General features: G+C 44.0%; 1 protein-coding gene across 2 annotated transcripts in view; it reads left to right on the forward strand.

The window, feature by feature from the left end:
* Window positions 1-8960: 8960 nt before the first annotated feature.
* Window positions 8961-18257, forward strand: part of PDE1C (phosphodiesterase 1C) — a 551686-nt gene continuing 542389 nt past the window's right edge. The window contains exon 1 of one of the 2 annotated variants that reach the window (XM_069084304.1): window positions 8961-9273. In XM_069084304.1, coding sequence (XP_068940405.1) covers window positions 9234-9273 — 40 coding nt within the window. In that variant the 5' untranslated portion in view covers window positions 8961-9233. The remainder of the gene's footprint in view (window positions 9274-18257) is intronic. The other variant, XM_069084302.1, reaches the window with a different exon arrangement.

An 18257-nucleotide genomic window follows, 5' to 3' on the forward strand; every position in this document is an offset into this window, starting at 1 on the left:
CAACTGAAAGTATCTGTTCTCCACCCGTTTTTCTCATATCACGGTACATAACTTCCCCATTTGAGTCCCGGTTTTGAGCACCTCACCACCAACTGGGTGAGTTTCTTGCATGGAGGTTAGGTAATCTCTGTCTGTGTATATTGCCACATAGTGTGTGTGTGTGTCTGTGTGTGCACGCGTGCGTGTGTGTATATGTGTGTGCGCCCACATGTGCGTGTATGTGTGTGCATGTGTATATGTGTGTGTGTGTGTACTTCACCCTCCCTCCCCTGCTGAGCCATTTCATAATAAAGCTCCCGTTTGTGCTGACCACCCAGGTACCAATTTCTTGTAAATTCCCAAGGCCATATAAAGCTTTCTTTCTACCTCCAATCTAAATTTTTTTCCTATGTGACTTAGCTATATATAGGAACACATCCACATGTTTGTACATATATGTCTTTTCAAAGACACACATATACACAAATTTGGGAAATGATCTATTTTGTCAGTGTGGAGAACTTCTGTGGGGACTCCTCTTATCAACTAACTGTTCACTAGCTCCTCATCTCCCATCTGTGCTCTTGTCCAGGCTGTTGCCATTCCTGGAAAGCTCTCCCTCCTCACCTCTGCCTGCCTGAACTCCTCCACTTCCTAGAGGACACCTACTTTTACTTTTCAGTTGCTAGTGCCCTCCCCCCAAATGATTCCATATAGTTGTACTCACTCATTAGTGTAAATGTTGTATTCCTTCCTCCCCCCTGTAGGATGTAAGCTTCATGAGGGCGGATGCTGCTCTGTTTAGGGGAGACACAAATGGAGGGCACATAGCAGGCATTTAACAAATGTTTGTTGAATGGATGAATAATGACCATGTATGACGTAGCAGAGAGAGGAACTGTACACAGAGATTAAAGGCCGTGACCATGATAATGTAGTTAGTAAATGCACAATGTCAGGTTTGGACCCAGGGTTCCCTGCCTCCAGACCCAGTCCCTTATCTGCTAGGCCTGGCTTCCTGTCTGTGTACACTAAGTTTGCTTGAAGCACTCCCTAGTGAAGGTCAGATGTTGCATGTGGCTTTCCTTGGGATGCCCTCCCTGTTCCCTCCATCCTTTGTCAGCTCCAAGATTTCTGGCTTCTTTCTTGAGATTTGGCTCAGTGGACCATAATTATGTCAGCAGGCACAAAGCATGGTAATCAGCCCGATGCCTGCAGATGGACCGGGCCTGAGTGAATCACTGAGAGTAGGCTCCATTCCACCCCACCCCACCCTCTACTCTGTGGCAGCAATTAACAGCAAGTCTCTCCCTTCTGTTAATAGTCTCCAGATTTCAATAATGGGGATGATGGGAGAATTTTGATCATTGTCTAGACTTCCCTCCCAGTCTCAGTCTCTTTTTTTTTTTAATAAAAAAAAATGTTCAGTTACCAAGTATTTATTTTCTCCCCTTCCCACCTCCCTCCCTACTGGGAAAGAAAAAAGAAAAACTATAACAAACAAGCATAAATAAGGAAAACAAATTTCCATGTTGGTGTCCAAACATGTGTGTCTTATTTTGCTTATTAGTTCGTCACCTCTGTGTTAGGAGTTGGGTAGCCTCCATCATAAGTCCTCTGGACCTCACTGCTTTAATCAGAGTTCTTAAGGTTTTCACCATTATTTGTTTTTCTGGTGTTGTTAAACCTGAGACAGTTGGCTTTTAGGGAAGATAGGAATAAGGGATTATAAATCGAGAACTGGAAGGTCATTCAAAGCAAGCTTCTCATTTTACAGATGAGGAAATCAAGGTCCAGAAAGGGAAAATCATAAAGCCATAGATTTGGGCTCAAAGGGACCTCAGAAGCATCTTAGAACAGCTAGAGTTTTCCCAAAGAGGAATGGGCTGCCTCAAGGGGTAATGGGCTTCCCCTTGCGGGAGGTCATCCAGTGCCCATAGCAGGGGAGATTTTTTGAGAGGGATGGGTTGCACTAGCCAGCTACTGAGGTCTCTTCTAATGGAAGTTCTGTGATTCCAACACTGTATACACAACATCAGTTTGGGAGTCAAGACCTGAGATACAGACTAACTCAATTCAATTACTGTTGCATTGTGCATATGTAATCCTGGGTGGGCTGTGGATCAGGAAGGCCAGACTGTCCTTCATTATAATTCCCACCAGCTTGGTGTGGGCCGAGTTCCCTTAGGGCTTATTGTCTTTGCAGCCACTCCAGCAATCCCCTCCCATTGGAGGCATGGTTCCTTTTAAAATCAGCTCTTTTTTTTTTTTTTTTTTGCTGGCCAAGAGGATTATGGTGATTTTTCATTGGCCCCAGCCAACCACCTCTCTGATGACTGGCTTGTTTTAATCCTAGAACACAGTCCTAGAGAATGCATTTTCTCTGTGAATAAAGTCTACGTCCCTTTCCCTAGCTGAAGCTAACATGTGGCTCTATGAATATAGGGTTCTTAGTAATTGTTCTTTCATTTTGGGTAAAAGAGATTGGAAGCTACAACCTTCTGGATTTTGAAAGGTCAGGAAATTGAGCCACCCAAAGTCAGTAGTAGGGGAGTCCAAAGAGTTTGTGGATTGAATTTGTGCAGGGTTTTTTAGCCAGCCCAACATCGATACCTTAAGGAGAGACTATTAGGACCTGAAACAATATCTGGGATATTACATTTGGATGTGAACTTAATGGGACCAATGCTATGCAGCAACTGAATTAAGTCTGAGGCAACTCTCCCCAAAGGCCAATGTGGTAGGGAGAGTATGACCCTGAAGTGGTGGGGATAAATGTTTGTACTTCTGTTCCTGCTATATCTTCTAAATAAATATCCCTTTATAAGAACTAACTGCTAATTAATTGATTAAATGGAACTGGTGTGCTTATCATTGATGGCTAACAATGGTTGGGAAACACACCTAGAATGGTGGCTTGGGTGGATCAGTAGAGAAGAGACACCCACAATCCCTTGGGGGTTCCCTTGGCATTCTGAGGGGGAGATATGGAAGCCTAACTCTAGGAGAGAACACAAAGGGTACTTGCTACATAATCATAAAGGTAATGAAGATAATGATCAACGCCAGTTTTGCGGATCAACTGCAGGCTCAAAGCTCAAGATAAATTAGGCTTAACTATAAAATAAGGATTTTTACCCAAAGTAGAAAAACGCAGACAACTCATAGCTTATCTATTTCTTCGGGTTGTGGTTTCAAATTACGCAGGAGACTTCAGATGTGAAGTTAATGTGGAGTTACCTCCTGGGCAGGACTTTTCTGACCCTCCAGTTGGCAGTATTTTTATACCTCAAAATTAATATTTATTTATTTCGTATTTACTTATCTGCATCTATCTTGGTCCCCCCCTCCCCAGTAGACTGTAAGCTCCCTGTGGGCAGTGAAGATTTCTTTTTTATCTTGTATTTCTGGTGTTTGGGGCATCTAAGTGATGTACTGGATAAGTGCTGGACCTTGAGTCTAGAAGACTCATCTTCCTGAGTTCAAATCTGGCCACAAACATTTACTTGCTGTGACTCTGGGAAAGTCACTTCACCCTGTTTGCCTCAGTTTCCTCATCTGTAAAATGAACTGGAGAAGGAAATGGCAAACCACTCCAGTATCTAAATGGGGTCACATGACTAAAAAAATGACTGAATTTCTAGCATGTAGCCCACTGCCCCATACCTATAGTAAGTACTTAATAAATGCTTATGGAATTGAATTAAGAAGATTCCACATTTTTCCTCCATGAAGCAGCCATGGGAAACAGTAAATGTATTCCTTAAATATCTTCTGAGCCTGGGCAAATGCTCACTGGGCAGATTCCACTCTTTTAATAAGAAAGGATGCTTATGGATGGACTCCCCTCTCAGGGAATACTGTTTTCTCTCATTTCCTATTCCATGTGCTTATTCTGCCTGTATCCACAGAGGGAATTCCAACAGGTCCTAGATGTGTTGCTGTCTTAGGAAAAGTCTAGTCTCTCAGGGTGATGATACACACTCCTCAGAGAGGGAGACATTTCCACTTGAATGTTATGTTGCTGCTGCTACTTCAAGCCCTTCCCTATTGAAAGCTGACAACTGTTCAATCTTTAAAGTGGAAAAAATTAATGCCTGCCTTTTTCTTTTGCATATCAACTCTCTAAAACTCCAAGGATTAATGATGTGTGGAGAGGTTAAGATACTAAGTCAGAACCTTCTGCTAAGAAAATCCTTGGTAAAAGTCTTTAGAAAACATGCTGGACTGGTGTTGTAATGGAAAGAACCCTGAACTGACTATCTAGAGACCTCAATTCTAGTCCCATCTCCTTCACTAACTAGCTATGTGATATCAGGCAAGTGAAGTTATCTGACTTTGAGTTTTCTCATTGTAAAAAGTGAGAATCAGATGAGATGATTTCTAAGATCCTTTCCAGCTAGAAAATTCTGTACTGCTTGTGCCCGATGCTCTCATGGAACATGGAGGACCAAGGGACACTCTGAGGGGATTTCTCACTTTCTGCCCCATTGCTTCCACCTAGCTAATCTGGAAAATTCCTGAATGATAGCACTCATCCTACCTACTAGCTCCCCTGGTAAACTTATGGCTCATGAGGCTCAAAAAAGGACCGGGGTTTATTTCTAAATCAGTGAAAATAAGCAGAATATGTATGAGAGCTCCCTAAAAATAATGTCCACCCATGAATAAGTTTTCTTCACTAGCCTGTGAGCTTCAGTGACTTTACAGATCTACCCTGGGTAGATATCCCCGCTGAAACCCTATTGTGTGATATTTCAGTGTATAATTTCTATTCAGGTACATGTGGCCATTTTCTGATATTACTATGTTACTTCTGGGCCATGCATCCCCACCCCCATCCAACTTAGAGCATCTCTCTCTCTCTCTGTCTGTCTCCCACCCCCCCTGCCCCTGCCCCATGGCCCTACTTTCCTGTGTTATCTCCATCTAGGTCTATGAGTGAGTAGGACCAAGTATATGGTCTTAGGTGACTTCCCAAGACACCATCACTACCACCACCACCACTGCCACCGCCACCATCTTGGCTTATATCCTTCCACGTGTAAAGCTATTTTGTAAAATGCTTTTACAGGCTTGATAGTTTTTGATCTTTCCCCAAACCTTGGGAAGTATGATGGTATCATATTAAGGAGCATCAGATTCGGAATGAGAGGATTTGAACCCCTATTCTGCCATCTAGTCCCAATCTGTGTTGCGTATGGTAATTATAGCCCTGTTGGGCAAGTTACTTCTTCTTCGTGCCTCAGTTTCTTCATGTGAAAACAAAGGGATTAGGCTAGTTTGTATCTAAGGTGTCTTTCTGCTCTAAATTCTATGATCCTATGACCTTGGTAAGAATCCCAGTACTAACCTTTAGAAACCCATAAACTAGGGCAGGTCAGTAAGGCTCTTTGAGCTTTAGTTTCCTCATCTTTACTTAAAGAATCTGTGAATTCTCTCTCCATCAATAAAGATGGCAACAAACCCCTAGATGCCTTAATAGGCAGTAATTAGATTGTCTTTATGGGTTCCTTTAGATAGAAAATTCATCAACTTGTGGGCAGTCTGGTGACGTGCCTCTCCTAATTTGTCTAACAGACAACACACAATCTACTTCTGGGCCAATAGTTGAGGTCCTTTGAGCTTAGAAGTGCCTGCCAGGGCTTGTGCTCTTCTGGCAGAGTCATTAAAAACCCCAGGCTTCCATTCCATGATGGGACTTAGGAGGAGGATGTCAGGAGAGAATTATCTTTACTTCTATAAATGGACATAAAAATAACCATAATAGCTCACACCTATAGAACACCTTAAGATCTACAAAGCTCTCTATTATCTCATTTGATCCTATAACAACCATGTGAGGTAGGTGCTATTTTTATCTTCATTTTACAGATGAGGAAACTGAGGCTCATCAGGGTCATATAGCTTAGGGATCTGAAACAGGATTTAAAATCAAGTCCAGTTTGTCCACTTGTGCTACTTTCTTATAGGGCTGTGATGAAAGAATGCTGTAAACAGCATGTGCTATTATTATGTTATTAAAGTGGGTAGGTCAAGTCGTTTTTTCTCCCTTTCCTTCATGCAGGGTTCTGGATGAGTCGATATGGGATGGTTAAACTTGCATTAACCTGGTAGAAACAATCCTTTCGGTCAGATCCTCCTCTGGGGCCTCAGCTTTCTCATCTTCAAAAGGAGGTAAAAGACTACATGATTTCTTCTATAATCCCTTCCAGTTCTGGGTCCTGTAATCTTATGGATGGAAGGCAGGTCATAAGATAAGGGATAATAGTAAACATCGGCTGTAAGGAAGCATTTGTTTAGTAAACTCTGGTAGAGCCTTATAAGAACATTTATTCCCTTCATGGACACTTGACCCTGAAATTGGGTGTGGTATTTTGGCATGTGTTGATTTATACTAAAAAAACCATGTTCAATTGAAAACAATAAAATCCGCATGTGGGTGGGTCAGGAAGAGGAGAATTGAGCTCAGTGGAATGTCTTGCATTCCTTGGGCTGTTCCAAGCAGGTAAGTTGGCAAAGGTGTGACTCTCCTTCAGGTTGTTCTCTGCGGCTGTTTGTCTGTTTGGGTAATGAGAGTCTTTAGGGAAATGCCTGCTTGGGGCCCAGAACTTCAGTTATGCTTCTGTAAAATCCTAGCTTATATGGAACCGAGGGAATCATAAAGCAGTGTGATAAACTTGACCTTTGGTTGCATTAAGAGAGAGATATCAGTATCCAGAAGGAAGAAGGAACTAGTTCTATTGCTTTCTGTCATCCTCATCACATGTGGAATATTGTGTTCATTTTCAGGAAAGATATTGACAAACTGGAGAGTGCCTGGAGGGGGGTAACGAGGATGACAGAGGGCCCTTGAGTCCAGATGCACCAGATGAAGATGCATCGAAAAACCCAGCAATGTTTACCCTGGAGAAAAGAAGACTAACTGGGAACATGATAGCTACTTTCAAGTATTCTAAGAATAGTCTTGTTAAAGAAAGATTGGAATGGTTCTTCATGGCCTTAGGGGGCAGAATCGGGGGCAATGAATTGAAGTTACAAAAAGTAAATATAGATGTGATGTCAGAGATGACCTCCCTACAATTAGAGCTTCCCCAAAGTGCACTGGACTGTCTGGGGAAGGAGTGGATTCCTCTTTACTCCGGGTCTTCAAGGACCAAAGACTGATCATTTGCCAGGTATGTCATACAAGGGGTTCTTGTTAAGGTAGAGTTTGGATGAGCTGCCTGTTTCTTAGACCCCTTATAGGTCTAAATTTTATGATTCTGTTCTTTTGAATCAAGTCAATACCACTTGACTGGATTTTTCTTCTGCAACCTAGATTTGGGGATTAGATAAGTTGATTCCTTTCCCCCTCCTTTTCTGTTTCTTGATGTGATCAGTTCACTGCAGAAGCCATCCCTAGGATATCAACTGTAACAGCTCATGGCAATAGTCTTCAGAGGGACTGGGCAGAGATTAGCCATTTGCCCTTAACTGTTTATTTTCATATTGGAAATGCAGACATGATTTTAATTTTTAAATATTTTACAACACCCCCAAATCTCTTTAATAACGGATAGCAGCTTGATTTAATGAAAAGAACACTGGAGTAGCAGCCAGGAGCCTGGGCTCAGCCATGCCATTTAATAGCTGTACGTCCTTGGACAAATCACCTAACCTTTTAGGGACCCAGTTTCCTTATCTGTTCTTTCCTGCTCTAAGATTCTATGCCTTTATGACCAAGCTTGTTCATTTTGTTTTTAAGACTGGTTTATTGGATGATTTGTGTCAATTGTAGCAAACATTATATTGTACAAATCTTTGAAGACAGGAGCCTGATCTTCCCCCTCCAGTCTTCATTATGTCTCTCCTACATTCCTGTCAAAGACGAGGAATGGATGAGCTGTGATGGGCTGTCTTTCTCCTCACCCTCAGAGCAGAATAGAACAGGGTAGCTTGTTTCAGGAGTCTGGGGCCTGCAGTGTTAATGTTTCCTGATTCCTACTGCTTCACCTCTCTGGAGGTGTCAAGACCAATCTGGCACCTCCCTGCTCTCCTGGGTATAGCTGGCCCAGGGATGGCGCCACTTCCCCCTCTGCCTCTGTCTCCCTCTCTGGCAGCTTCCATCCCTTGATAGTGGGAAGTGGCAGGAAGCCCAGCCCTGTGGTGGCCACAGAAGAACATGAGAGGTGGAAACAGGGGGCCCTGGGCAGGGGCAGGGGAACAGGGATAGATAAAGCTCCTGGGAGAGCTCTGGGAGTAGAACTCTTGGGGCCATGGCCCAGAAGAGGAACCACTGATTCTAAGAATAGTTACTCTGAAGAAAACAAATTAGAACTATGTCCCACCCCTATCTTTCCCTCATCATCCTTTTGGGGCCTTGGCCTTCCCGAAGTTTGGTGGGGAGAAGGAAGAATGGGGGCAGACTCCTGGCCCCAGGTGAGCGGAGTGTAGAAAGTGAGAGGGAGGGACACGTATATTTTTGGGAGCTTGCTTCTTCAGTAATTACTTTGGGAGGTGGGATGAAGAGGGTACTTTCTTGATCAACCTTCTCCCTCAACATTTGTTCCCTCTTCCCCCTCCTGTGATCTTTCATTCCCAGGTGACTTTGCTCTGGGAAAGGGGAGGTCAGAAGGCTTTATGTAGGGGTTTGGAGGGGCATCCCTTGCTTCTTGCCAAGCGGGCCAATTTCTTTATCTATTTCCCCCTCCTGTCCCTCCCCCTTCCTCTCCCCCGAAGCCTCCTGGGAAGCAGAAGAGCCCCTGAGAAGGGCTTCTAGAATGTGAGGCTGCGTTGAGGGGCTGTTTGTGGGGGGTGGGGTAAGTAGACAGTAGGGGGCGCGGCAGTAAGGCGCTCAGGGAGGCGTGGGCACGGGGGGAGGGGGTGGGCGTGCACAGCTAGGGAGTGCAGATAGGGGACGCTCACCTGGGCCCAGGCTGCCCTGGGATTGCCCCGCTGAGATGGGTTCTGTCACTTCGGCTCTCAGTAGATCCCGGAAAACAGTGGTGCAGCTGAGCTCCCGACAGCAGGCTCAGGAGGCGGAGGAGGAGGAGGGGGAGTCCAGGACTCAGTGCTCTACAGTCGGGTTTCTGGAGCCCCAAGGTAAAGCCGGAGCTAGAGATCGGGACACGCGCGCCCCAGAAGCGTCTCTCACACCAGCCACTGCCTGGGAGCCAACGCCGGCCTCGCCGCTAAAGCCAGCACCGAGTGAAGCTCGGTCGCTGTCCCCGGTGCTGAAGCCTACGGTGGAGCCCGCAGCCAGTGCCCAGATCATGGATCAGCCCTCCTTGCCCCAAAGCGAGAGAGCAGCAGGTGAGAAGCGGGGCGCCGGGGGAGCGGTTCAGTAGCGGGAGGACCCGCGGTCCACCTTTCCGGAAGGGAGACACCTTTCCTAAGCAATCGATTTTGTCTCTCCTTCCTTCCTCCCACGTTCCTAAACTTCTTTTGTAAGTCGATATCTGTGACTCCTGGGGAGGTATTACTCCTTGGATAGAGGGACTTTATCAAGTGGCAGAGGTTTGCGTCCACGGAGTCGCTTTCTCCACTTCGTATGGGAAGGAACGGGAGAAGTTTTTCTTGTTACTTTGGGAGACATGTATAGTTGTAGCAACTCTGTCTCTGTTTCTGTCCGTCGCTCTGCCTTTTTCTTTCTGTCTCAGTCTCTCTTCTCCCCCTTCTTTCCTCCCCTTCTCTTCCTCCTGTTTTACCATTTGACCCCACTTTCAAGCCTCCTCCCTTTTTGCCAGCCCCATCTCCCACCTCTGCCCCCCTCCCCAAATTTCTCTCCTGTCTCCAAGTCTCTCTGCCCTCCCTCTCCTTATCAGTCTATCTTCCCCAATATCCCTTCTCTCTCCTTCCCTCCACCTCTCTCCTATCTCAGGGAGAAGGAAGAGCACCAGCTTCCTCATTTGTACTCTTTTAAAAGTTAGCTCAATCTGCAGAGGAGCTGGCATTCTCATTTTCCACAAGCAAGTACTTTTGTATGGATTCCCAGTGCATTTGGGGAATAGTTTTACCTGTGCGTCTTCAACTGAGGAAATAATGTTCCTCATTTTTTCCTTTCCTCACTTAAGATAATGATTTAACTGCATTTCGGTCCTCTTTTTATGATTGGAAGAGAAATCACTAAATTGATATTATATTTGTCACAATATGAATAACTCTTGAGGAAATAAGCAAGACAGTTTGGTGCAAGGTATGAATCCTGGTCATAATTTCTTCCAAGTTGGTCAGAGAATAATTAACTCGACAGAGTGGTGCAGATTTGAATAGGCTAATGGGGAACGGGTGAAGGGTGAATTTGATGATACTTAAGCACAGTGTTTTTTCTTTAAAGTACTTAGAGATGCAGCTCTATGTTTTCTAATGCATTGATGTTGTTCCTAATGTTTTTGATTTTTATATCCTGAGCACCTGGCACAGTGCCTGGCGCACAGTAGGTACTTAATACATTCTTGCTGTAATGAAATGTGTGGTAGGCTCATCCACCTAAGTGGGATACTGACTGAAGTCTCATTCTTCTCCCTGCCCAATTCCACCCCCACAATTTTAAGATAAAAGGGAAAGGTTTTTCATGAACAATATAGATTTTTTTGTTATAGTAGGTGATTTATAAAAACATGGGCCCTGAATCTTTAATTTTTTATTCAGCTGCTTTTTTTTGGGGGGGGGGAGAGAGGGTATGTTGCTTTTCATCAATGTTTCTACAACATGACTGAGAATAGATGAAAAAACAATTTGTGGCACTTTCATTTCTCTTCAGGATTCCCACCTTACTTGGGGAAGAATTTTAGCTTCTTCATTTTCCAAGTATGTAAAAAAATGCTGCTGACTATATCTCTTTCTTTTAATATCATTAAGTATTTCCAAGAAAAGATTTTCCATTTATTAGCTCTATACTACATGAAATGTTCAGCACTATGAGTATCCCTTGTTTGGAAGGAATAATTATGATCTTTTACCAAAGGAGCTTTTATTTTCATTACATTAATTTAAAAGAAAATTTGTGAAGTTCTTACTATGTGCAGAGCACCATGCCAGGCACTGGGATAAAAAGTCAAAATATGACTCTTGTCTTCAAAGACCTTATTTTCTGTTGAGGATAAGGATAGTGTGGAAATTCAGAGCCAGTAACTCTGACTCACAGGGATTAGGGGAACAGGTGGTGGGAGTTTGTTAACAATAGGACAGGGAACTACTAGTTCATCAGGCTTAGATATGGCAGGGAATGATGGGTGGTAAAAGAGGTCTGTAATTCCAGGCAATATTAGTCTGATTTGGGGGCAGCCCCTTAATCTTTCTGTCCCTGCTTATTACTATATGATAGAGTAGTTATTGTTGGAGCTGGTGAAAGGTCATGTAATAAAGGACGTCTCTAGTCCTAGTCCGTCTATTGTCTTACTCCACCACAGTCCCCCTGAGGGGCTGCAGATATGTCTGAGGCTCAAGTGAAGCAGTGATGTTGGCATCCATGGAAGGCATAGCTCCTCTCTCCTCAACATGGGTGCCTTCCACCTACCTCTTCCCTTGTGGATGAAAGAGGCTAGGCATTTCCTGATGGTAGTGGCAGACAAAAGCTAGTTATAAAGGATGGAACACTTGCTGTCTCCATGTGGCAACCAGCAGGATTACATGACAAGACCTCTGATCCCAGTCCCTGGGAGAAGACAAGGCTGGTACATGTGTTTCAACAGATCATACAGAAAGACACATAGAGGGTAGAGAAAGTGCTAGGCTGTCAAAGGTGCCTTGTCCATTCCAGGCTTTGGATGTAATCCACACAAATTCACAGAAGTAGAAATAAGGTGGCTTGATCAAAGTCAAAGTCAATCAGCTGGCTAGTCAATAAAGATTTATTAAGTGCTCATTATTTTCTAGGCACTGTGCTAAATGCTGGAGATATAAAGAAAGACAAAAGACAGTCGGTGCCTTCGAGGAGCTCACGATTCTTTGGGGAGGGGAAGAAGAAGACATTTGAAAAGAAGCAGAAAAGAGCAGGGCGGGTGAAAGGGTGCCTGGTAGGGGCCATGGTGGAGCCGTCCAGGGGATCGTCGCTGGATGGGAAATGAATCTATGGTTAACCTGAGTTCCTTCCTTAAATGGACATTTTTGGGAGGATAGCTCTTTTACCCTCTCCAATCAGAGAGAGGGAGCAGCCCTCAGCATAGAGGGTACTGATTAGACACGAGCTCTAGGGTTGAAATGATCTTGCATAATCAGTATGTGTCAAAGACAGAGCCTGAATTTCAAGTCCAGTTCACTGCTCAGTATGAAGACTAAAAAATATAGGTTTGAGTCATATGGTGGAGAGCCTTGAAATTATAGTTAAGGAGTCTGTGTTTTATTTTTCCTGCAGGTAGTGAGGAGCTATTCAAGAATACATGGAAAGAGATTGATGGGATTAGACATACATATTAGAAACTTGCTTTGCCAGTGGTGTGAAGGGTGAATTCAAGAGGAGAGCCTAGAAGCTGGGCCATCCCTTAGGAAGGAGGCTGTTGACTTTAGTCCAGATGAGAGGTGATGAGGGCTTGAAATAGGGCAGTGTGCATGCAGTGGAAAGGAGAGGATGCGAAAGATTTTTCAGAGACAGAATTGAGAAGACTTTTGATGTTAATTTTTTTCAATTTTTAAATGGAGGGACAAGACAGGACAGGACACCCTCAGAAAACTCTCTTACTATCCTACATCTTTAAGAATTGGAGGTATTTGATGCTGTCAGAATAAATGTAGATAATGAATATTAAGTGCTGGCTATATGTAGTGTTACTCAGAGGAAGTTTAAATAGACCCATTCATGTCCTTGAGGTCCTTTAATCTATGTTAGACAACACTGATACGGACAGACATCGAAAGATCTGGGCAGCAACTCCTTTGGGGAGGCATTTCCTCAAGGAAGACCTGCCTCAGCCTGTTTAGCTGATGAATCAGGGAACACTTTTCTTTCTTTTAAACCCTTTGCCTCTGTTCTAGGGGTCACTATGTTATAACTGTAGGATATGGGTCTGCAACCTCATTAGCCCTGAGAGTTCTCATGGCTAAACCATGGTCCTGAGTGCCACTAATAGGCCCAGATGACAAGGGGACGTGGGAAAATTGAGTGATAACAACAAGAAAGAGTTGAGGAGAGGGACTAAGAGAAAGAAAGAATGAGGAGAAAGAGAAGTCAGAGAGAAACAAGAGGGCCTTAGATATTGCTTTCCATGGTGGTAGTGGTCTATCCATCATGGTTCCATAGGTTGTCTGTTCACATGGGAATCAATGGAACTTGGGTATCCGGGTGGTTCAGGAGAGAGAATGAGTAGTTGAGATACTAGACTACATTTCAGGTTCTTTTCCATGTTCTAACAGCAACTTGCTTCACAGACAAAATAGTAATAGTTGCTGTTCAGTTGTGTCCAACTCTTTGTGACCTCATTTGGGGTTTTCTTGGCAAAGAAACTAGAGTGGCTTGTCATTTTCTTCTCCATTTCACTTTACAGATGAGGAAACTGAGACAAACAAGGTTAAGTGACTTGCTCAGGGTCACACAGACAGTAAGTTTCTGAGGCCAGATTTGAACTCAGGGAAGAGGAATCTTCCTGATTCTAAGCTCAGTGTTCTATACACTGCAGCATCTAGGTGCCCTTTTATAACATGATTTATTATTGTATGGATTCAGAGACATCATGGACATTTGAATATAATGATTACAGATAATTAGGTATTGGTTTTCTGAATGTAGTATTAGAAAAGAGGTCTGTTGTGCTTGATATTCCCTGCCTTCCTTTCCTCATAGTCCAAATTGATGTCATGTCAGAGTAAGGCATGAATGAAGTCCATGCTGGGGTATGCTGGCATGAGATGTTAATGGGATCCTGTTGGGTCAGGATTAATCCCTAGTTTAGATGTGAAGTTAATCATGGTGATCTTTAATGAGTTCTCCCCCTGAGCAGGTTAAGAATTAGCTTTAACTAGGAATTTTGGATACCTGGAGGAAATGAATCCCTTAATAATGTTGGGGTCTTGGAGAAAACCCCAGTTCCTCTATCCAGTCAAGTCAAGTATGTATTAAGGGCTTACTCTGTGAAAGGCACTGTGGTAAGCACTGAGAATACAAATAGAAGCAAAAAAGGAAGATGATCTCTGGATTCAAAGAACTTTCATTCTAAAGGGAGAAAACAACATCTAAAAGGAAGCTGAAAAGTTGGGGGAGAGGGAGAAGGTAACTGCTGACTGAAAGAAGTGTAGAGAATCAGGAGTGGTGTGCAGTGGGAATGAAGGAGTGACCAAGGCTGACTTGGGCCCTTCCTTAGAATGGAGATTCTAGGAAGAATTTGTCAAGCAGAGGAAGGGGCCATGGGGCAGAGGTGCAGAGGGGGCAGATCTTCCAGAGTAAGCTACTGCTGTGACTTGGAGGAGAAGGAAGTCCCAAGTGAGGGAGTCAGAAGAAGAGCTCAGAGAAGAATGAAGGAGTGACCATAGTTGGCTTGGGCCCTTCCTTAGAATGGAGGTTTTGGAGGTAACTGACCAAGCAGAGGAAGGGCACAGGGGAGGGGTCTTCTAGCATGAGAAGGCTGTAGGAATGGATGGATCTTTCAGGGTGAGAAGATGCTTGAGAATGATAGAGAAGGAAGTCTAGAGAGGAGCTTAGAGAAGAATGAAAGAGTGAATATGGTGGTTGGGCTCTTCCTTAAAACAGAGGTTTTGGGAGGAGATGACCAATCAGAGAATGGGGTCCTAGTGATGGCAGGATCTTCTCTCATGAGAAGGCTACAGGATTGGAGGGATCTTTCAGGGTGAAAAGTCTGCTTGGGAATGGTGGAGAAGACACATTCCAGGGTGATATCTCATTATGGTTCTGATGGCAATTATGCTTTCTGGGTCATAACTCAGGAGCTTATGGCAGTGACTGAAGAGCCAGTGTGTATGAAGCCCTTTCTACATCTGAGAAGAGATGTTCTATTAATCCCAGGTAACATCATATTTATTATGATTGTTGTTCTACCTTTAGTCAATCCGCTTTCACGGAACTGCAGGATTTGAAAGTTGGGCGGGACCTCAGTGGCCTTCTTGTGCAACTCATGAATGGGAGGAATCTCTCTGTCAGAGATTCCTCACAGAGGACTCTTGTTCAGGCATGGGTTGCTGCTCTTGGTTGATCCAGGGTCTCCCATATCTCCTTTCCACTGCCACTCCAGCTGAATTGAGTCTCTGAAGTCTTAATTTGGCCCAAGAACTCCACAATGCTCACCCTCTACCTCCATGTCAGGGACTGTAGGGTTTTCTGGGAGGCATGTAATTCCTTGGAGCATACACTTCTTTGGAGTGACTGCATGGCTGCCCAGGCTTTCTTCTGGGAAATTGTCTCTCTGTGTCCATTTGGCTTCCCTAATCTGGTTCCATCTATATGCTTTTTCTTGGTCTCCCTTTAAGATCAAGTCCAAGGGTATCCCTAGGAGTAAGAGCTGACCATGAATAAATCAACCATGTTTAATGTACCATCAACTGAAGCCCTAACACCATCTTGGAAACTCGTTAATGACCTGTGCAGCCTTGGTCAAGCCACTTAACCTCAACCATCTGTAAAATGAGGGAATTAGACTAGGTGACATGTGTGTTACCATCAATCAATCAAACAGCATTTATTAATTGTGTACTATGTGCCAGGTACTGTGATAAGCACTGGGGATACAAAAAGAGGCGAAAGACAGTCATTGCCCTCAAAGAGCTTACAATATAATGGGGAAACAGCATGCAAACACAATGTACAAAGCACACTATATACAGGATAGATAGGAAATATTTAACGGAAGGAAGGCATTAGGATTAAGAGGGGCTGGGGAAAGCTTCCTATAAAAGATGAGATTGTAGTTGTGACTGAAAGGGAGCCAGGGAGGTCAGGAGGTAAGGTTAGGGATGGAGAACATTGCAGACATGAAGGAGAGCCAGAGAAAATCCTGAAGTCAAGAGATGGGGTGTAACATCCAGGAGGCCGGTGTCCCTGGAGCAAAGGGGACATGGTGGGGAGAGAGGGCAAGAAGGCTGGAGAGGAAGGAGGGGGGTGCTCAGCAAAGGCTTTGGATTCTGAACAGAGGCTTCCTTCCAGACCTAGAGGTGTGGCCCTATGAGCTCTACATCTAACAGTGATTAGCTCTTTACTAGGATGAGCAAAACACAAGGAGCTCTAAATGAAGACTCCAGAAATCATTCAAAGCATTTACCCAAACCAGGTACAATCTGATGGTTTCCTGATTGGGTTAGGCTGCAAAGCTGATAAATGATTCACCTCTAGTTTTTTCTCTTTCAAAAGCTTTGTGCTTTTGAGGTAGTTTAGAGGGAATAACGTATTCAGCACAAAGGGGGTCTGTTACCTCTCTTTTGGTTCCATTCTGCGGTTTCATCAGCCTTGAAGTCCTTCCTAAATCCCCTGGCCTCATGAAAATTGGATGTGGTTTTCTAATCAGAAGAACAAAGGCCCTCAGAGTGGGAAAAGCCTTCGAAAGGTACCTGGTCCAAGCCATTGTTGCGCTGGAACACCCTCTGCAGCCTCTCTAACCAGGCCAGCCAGCCTTCTCTTGAAGACTTCCGGTGATGGACAGCTCAGCCCCTGAGATCAGCTGGATCGCTTCTGGATCCATCTAATTGTTAGGAGGTTTGGCTTTACAAACCAACACATGCTTTTCTAAAAAGCCTACCTCTTGTTCCTATTTCTTCCCCCCCAAACCAAGGAAAAGAAGCTTAATCCCCTTTCACTTGATGGGTCTTCAAATACTTGGAGACAGTTATTGGTTGCCCCTCAGAACACTTTTTTAGGCTAAAGATTTCTAGTATGTCAGGACCAGAGCTGGAAGGGACCTTCGGGGTCCCGTCGAGTCACAGTCATAGCTCTAGACAGTCTTGCCTTCTTACTCTACAGTTGAGGAAACTGAGACCCATGGAGTTGAGGTGACTTGGCCAATGTTTACAAATGCAGTAAGGGTTAGTAAGGCAGGACTGGAACTCTGACTCCAGTGTCAGCACTCTTTTTCCTGAGTTAAGTGATTCCCTCTTACTAGGGTGAGGCTTGGGTATCAGTTCCCTTCTTGCAGGGAACACTCTTTGCTGGCCATGCTCTGGCTTGTCAATATCATTCTTAAAAATGTGAGGTCCAGGACAGACACAAGGTTCCAGATGTCATCTGACAAAAGGAGAGGACAGATCCTCCCCCCCACCCATTGTGGGGTTCTGTTCATAATACTGGGCTTCTGTTCATAAAACACAAGACGCCATTAGGTTTTTTTGGCAGCTACATTGCCCCTGATGCTTATTTAGCTGAAGTCCACTAAAATCCTCAGGCTTTTGGCACTACACTGGTTCTCCCCATGAAGTATTTGATTTTTTTTGAAGCTGAGTGTGAGATTTCCAATCTATGATGACTGTTGGTGAGCCAGTTTTACTGGTAGACAGCATGAGAAAGGGAGTGAGGTTTTACTTCCTATTCTCAGAAATGGCTCATGTCTCTCTATCCCAATTGAACTTAATTAAATTTGATTCAAACATTTATTAAGCACCTTCTATGGGCCAATATGAAATTTATATATAGTAATTTGGGGGGAGTGGGGATAGCGCTAATCAACTGGAAAGATCAACACTCTGTGTGAGGTGGCGCCTGAACTTTGCTTGGAAGGAGGCTGGGGATTCTTGGGGAGGGAGAAGTAGAGGGAATTCTTGGACATAGGTACAGAGGAGAGGGATGGAAGATCATTTGTGCAGAACATCTACAGGCCTGTTTGACTAAATAAGAGAGGATGAGAAGTGTGTGTGTGTGGGTTTAATGTTGCATGTCACATCACTAGCAGTGGCCCATTGTTCTACTGTTTCCTCCGTCTTTTATCCCTTTTCCTGGGGGAATTAAAGTGAATCTCTGGAAGGCTCAATGTTAGTCCATAGGTCTATGGGCTGCTCTCTCTTTTATTCCAGGAATACTGTAACAAACATCATACATTTACTCTATCATAGCAACATAGATCTGAAGACTTCAGAAATCATCTAATATTGCCAACTCCCTCATTTTACAAATGAGGAAACTGAGGCACAGAGAGGTAAAATACTCACCTGGGGTCACACAGTTAGTACCTGTCAGAAGCAGGATTTATGTTACATCTACTATATGTCATAGAGTCAGAGGAGCTGGCTTCAGATTTGAACTTTGCTACTGTCTAGCTCAATGAATTTGGACCAGTCACCAGACCCTTCAACTATGCCTCAGTTTTCTCATATATAAAATGGGAAGGAGAGGTTGGATTATATGATCTCTAAGGTTTCTTCTAGTTCTC

The sequence above is a fragment of the Petaurus breviceps genome, unplaced genomic scaffold, assembly GCF_028583685.1.
Source record: "Petaurus breviceps papuanus isolate PSGF00001 unplaced genomic scaffold, PetGlider_PUasm1.0 174, whole genome shotgun sequence".
Classification (NCBI taxonomy): Eukaryota; Metazoa; Chordata; class Mammalia; order Diprotodontia; family Petauridae; genus Petaurus; species Petaurus breviceps.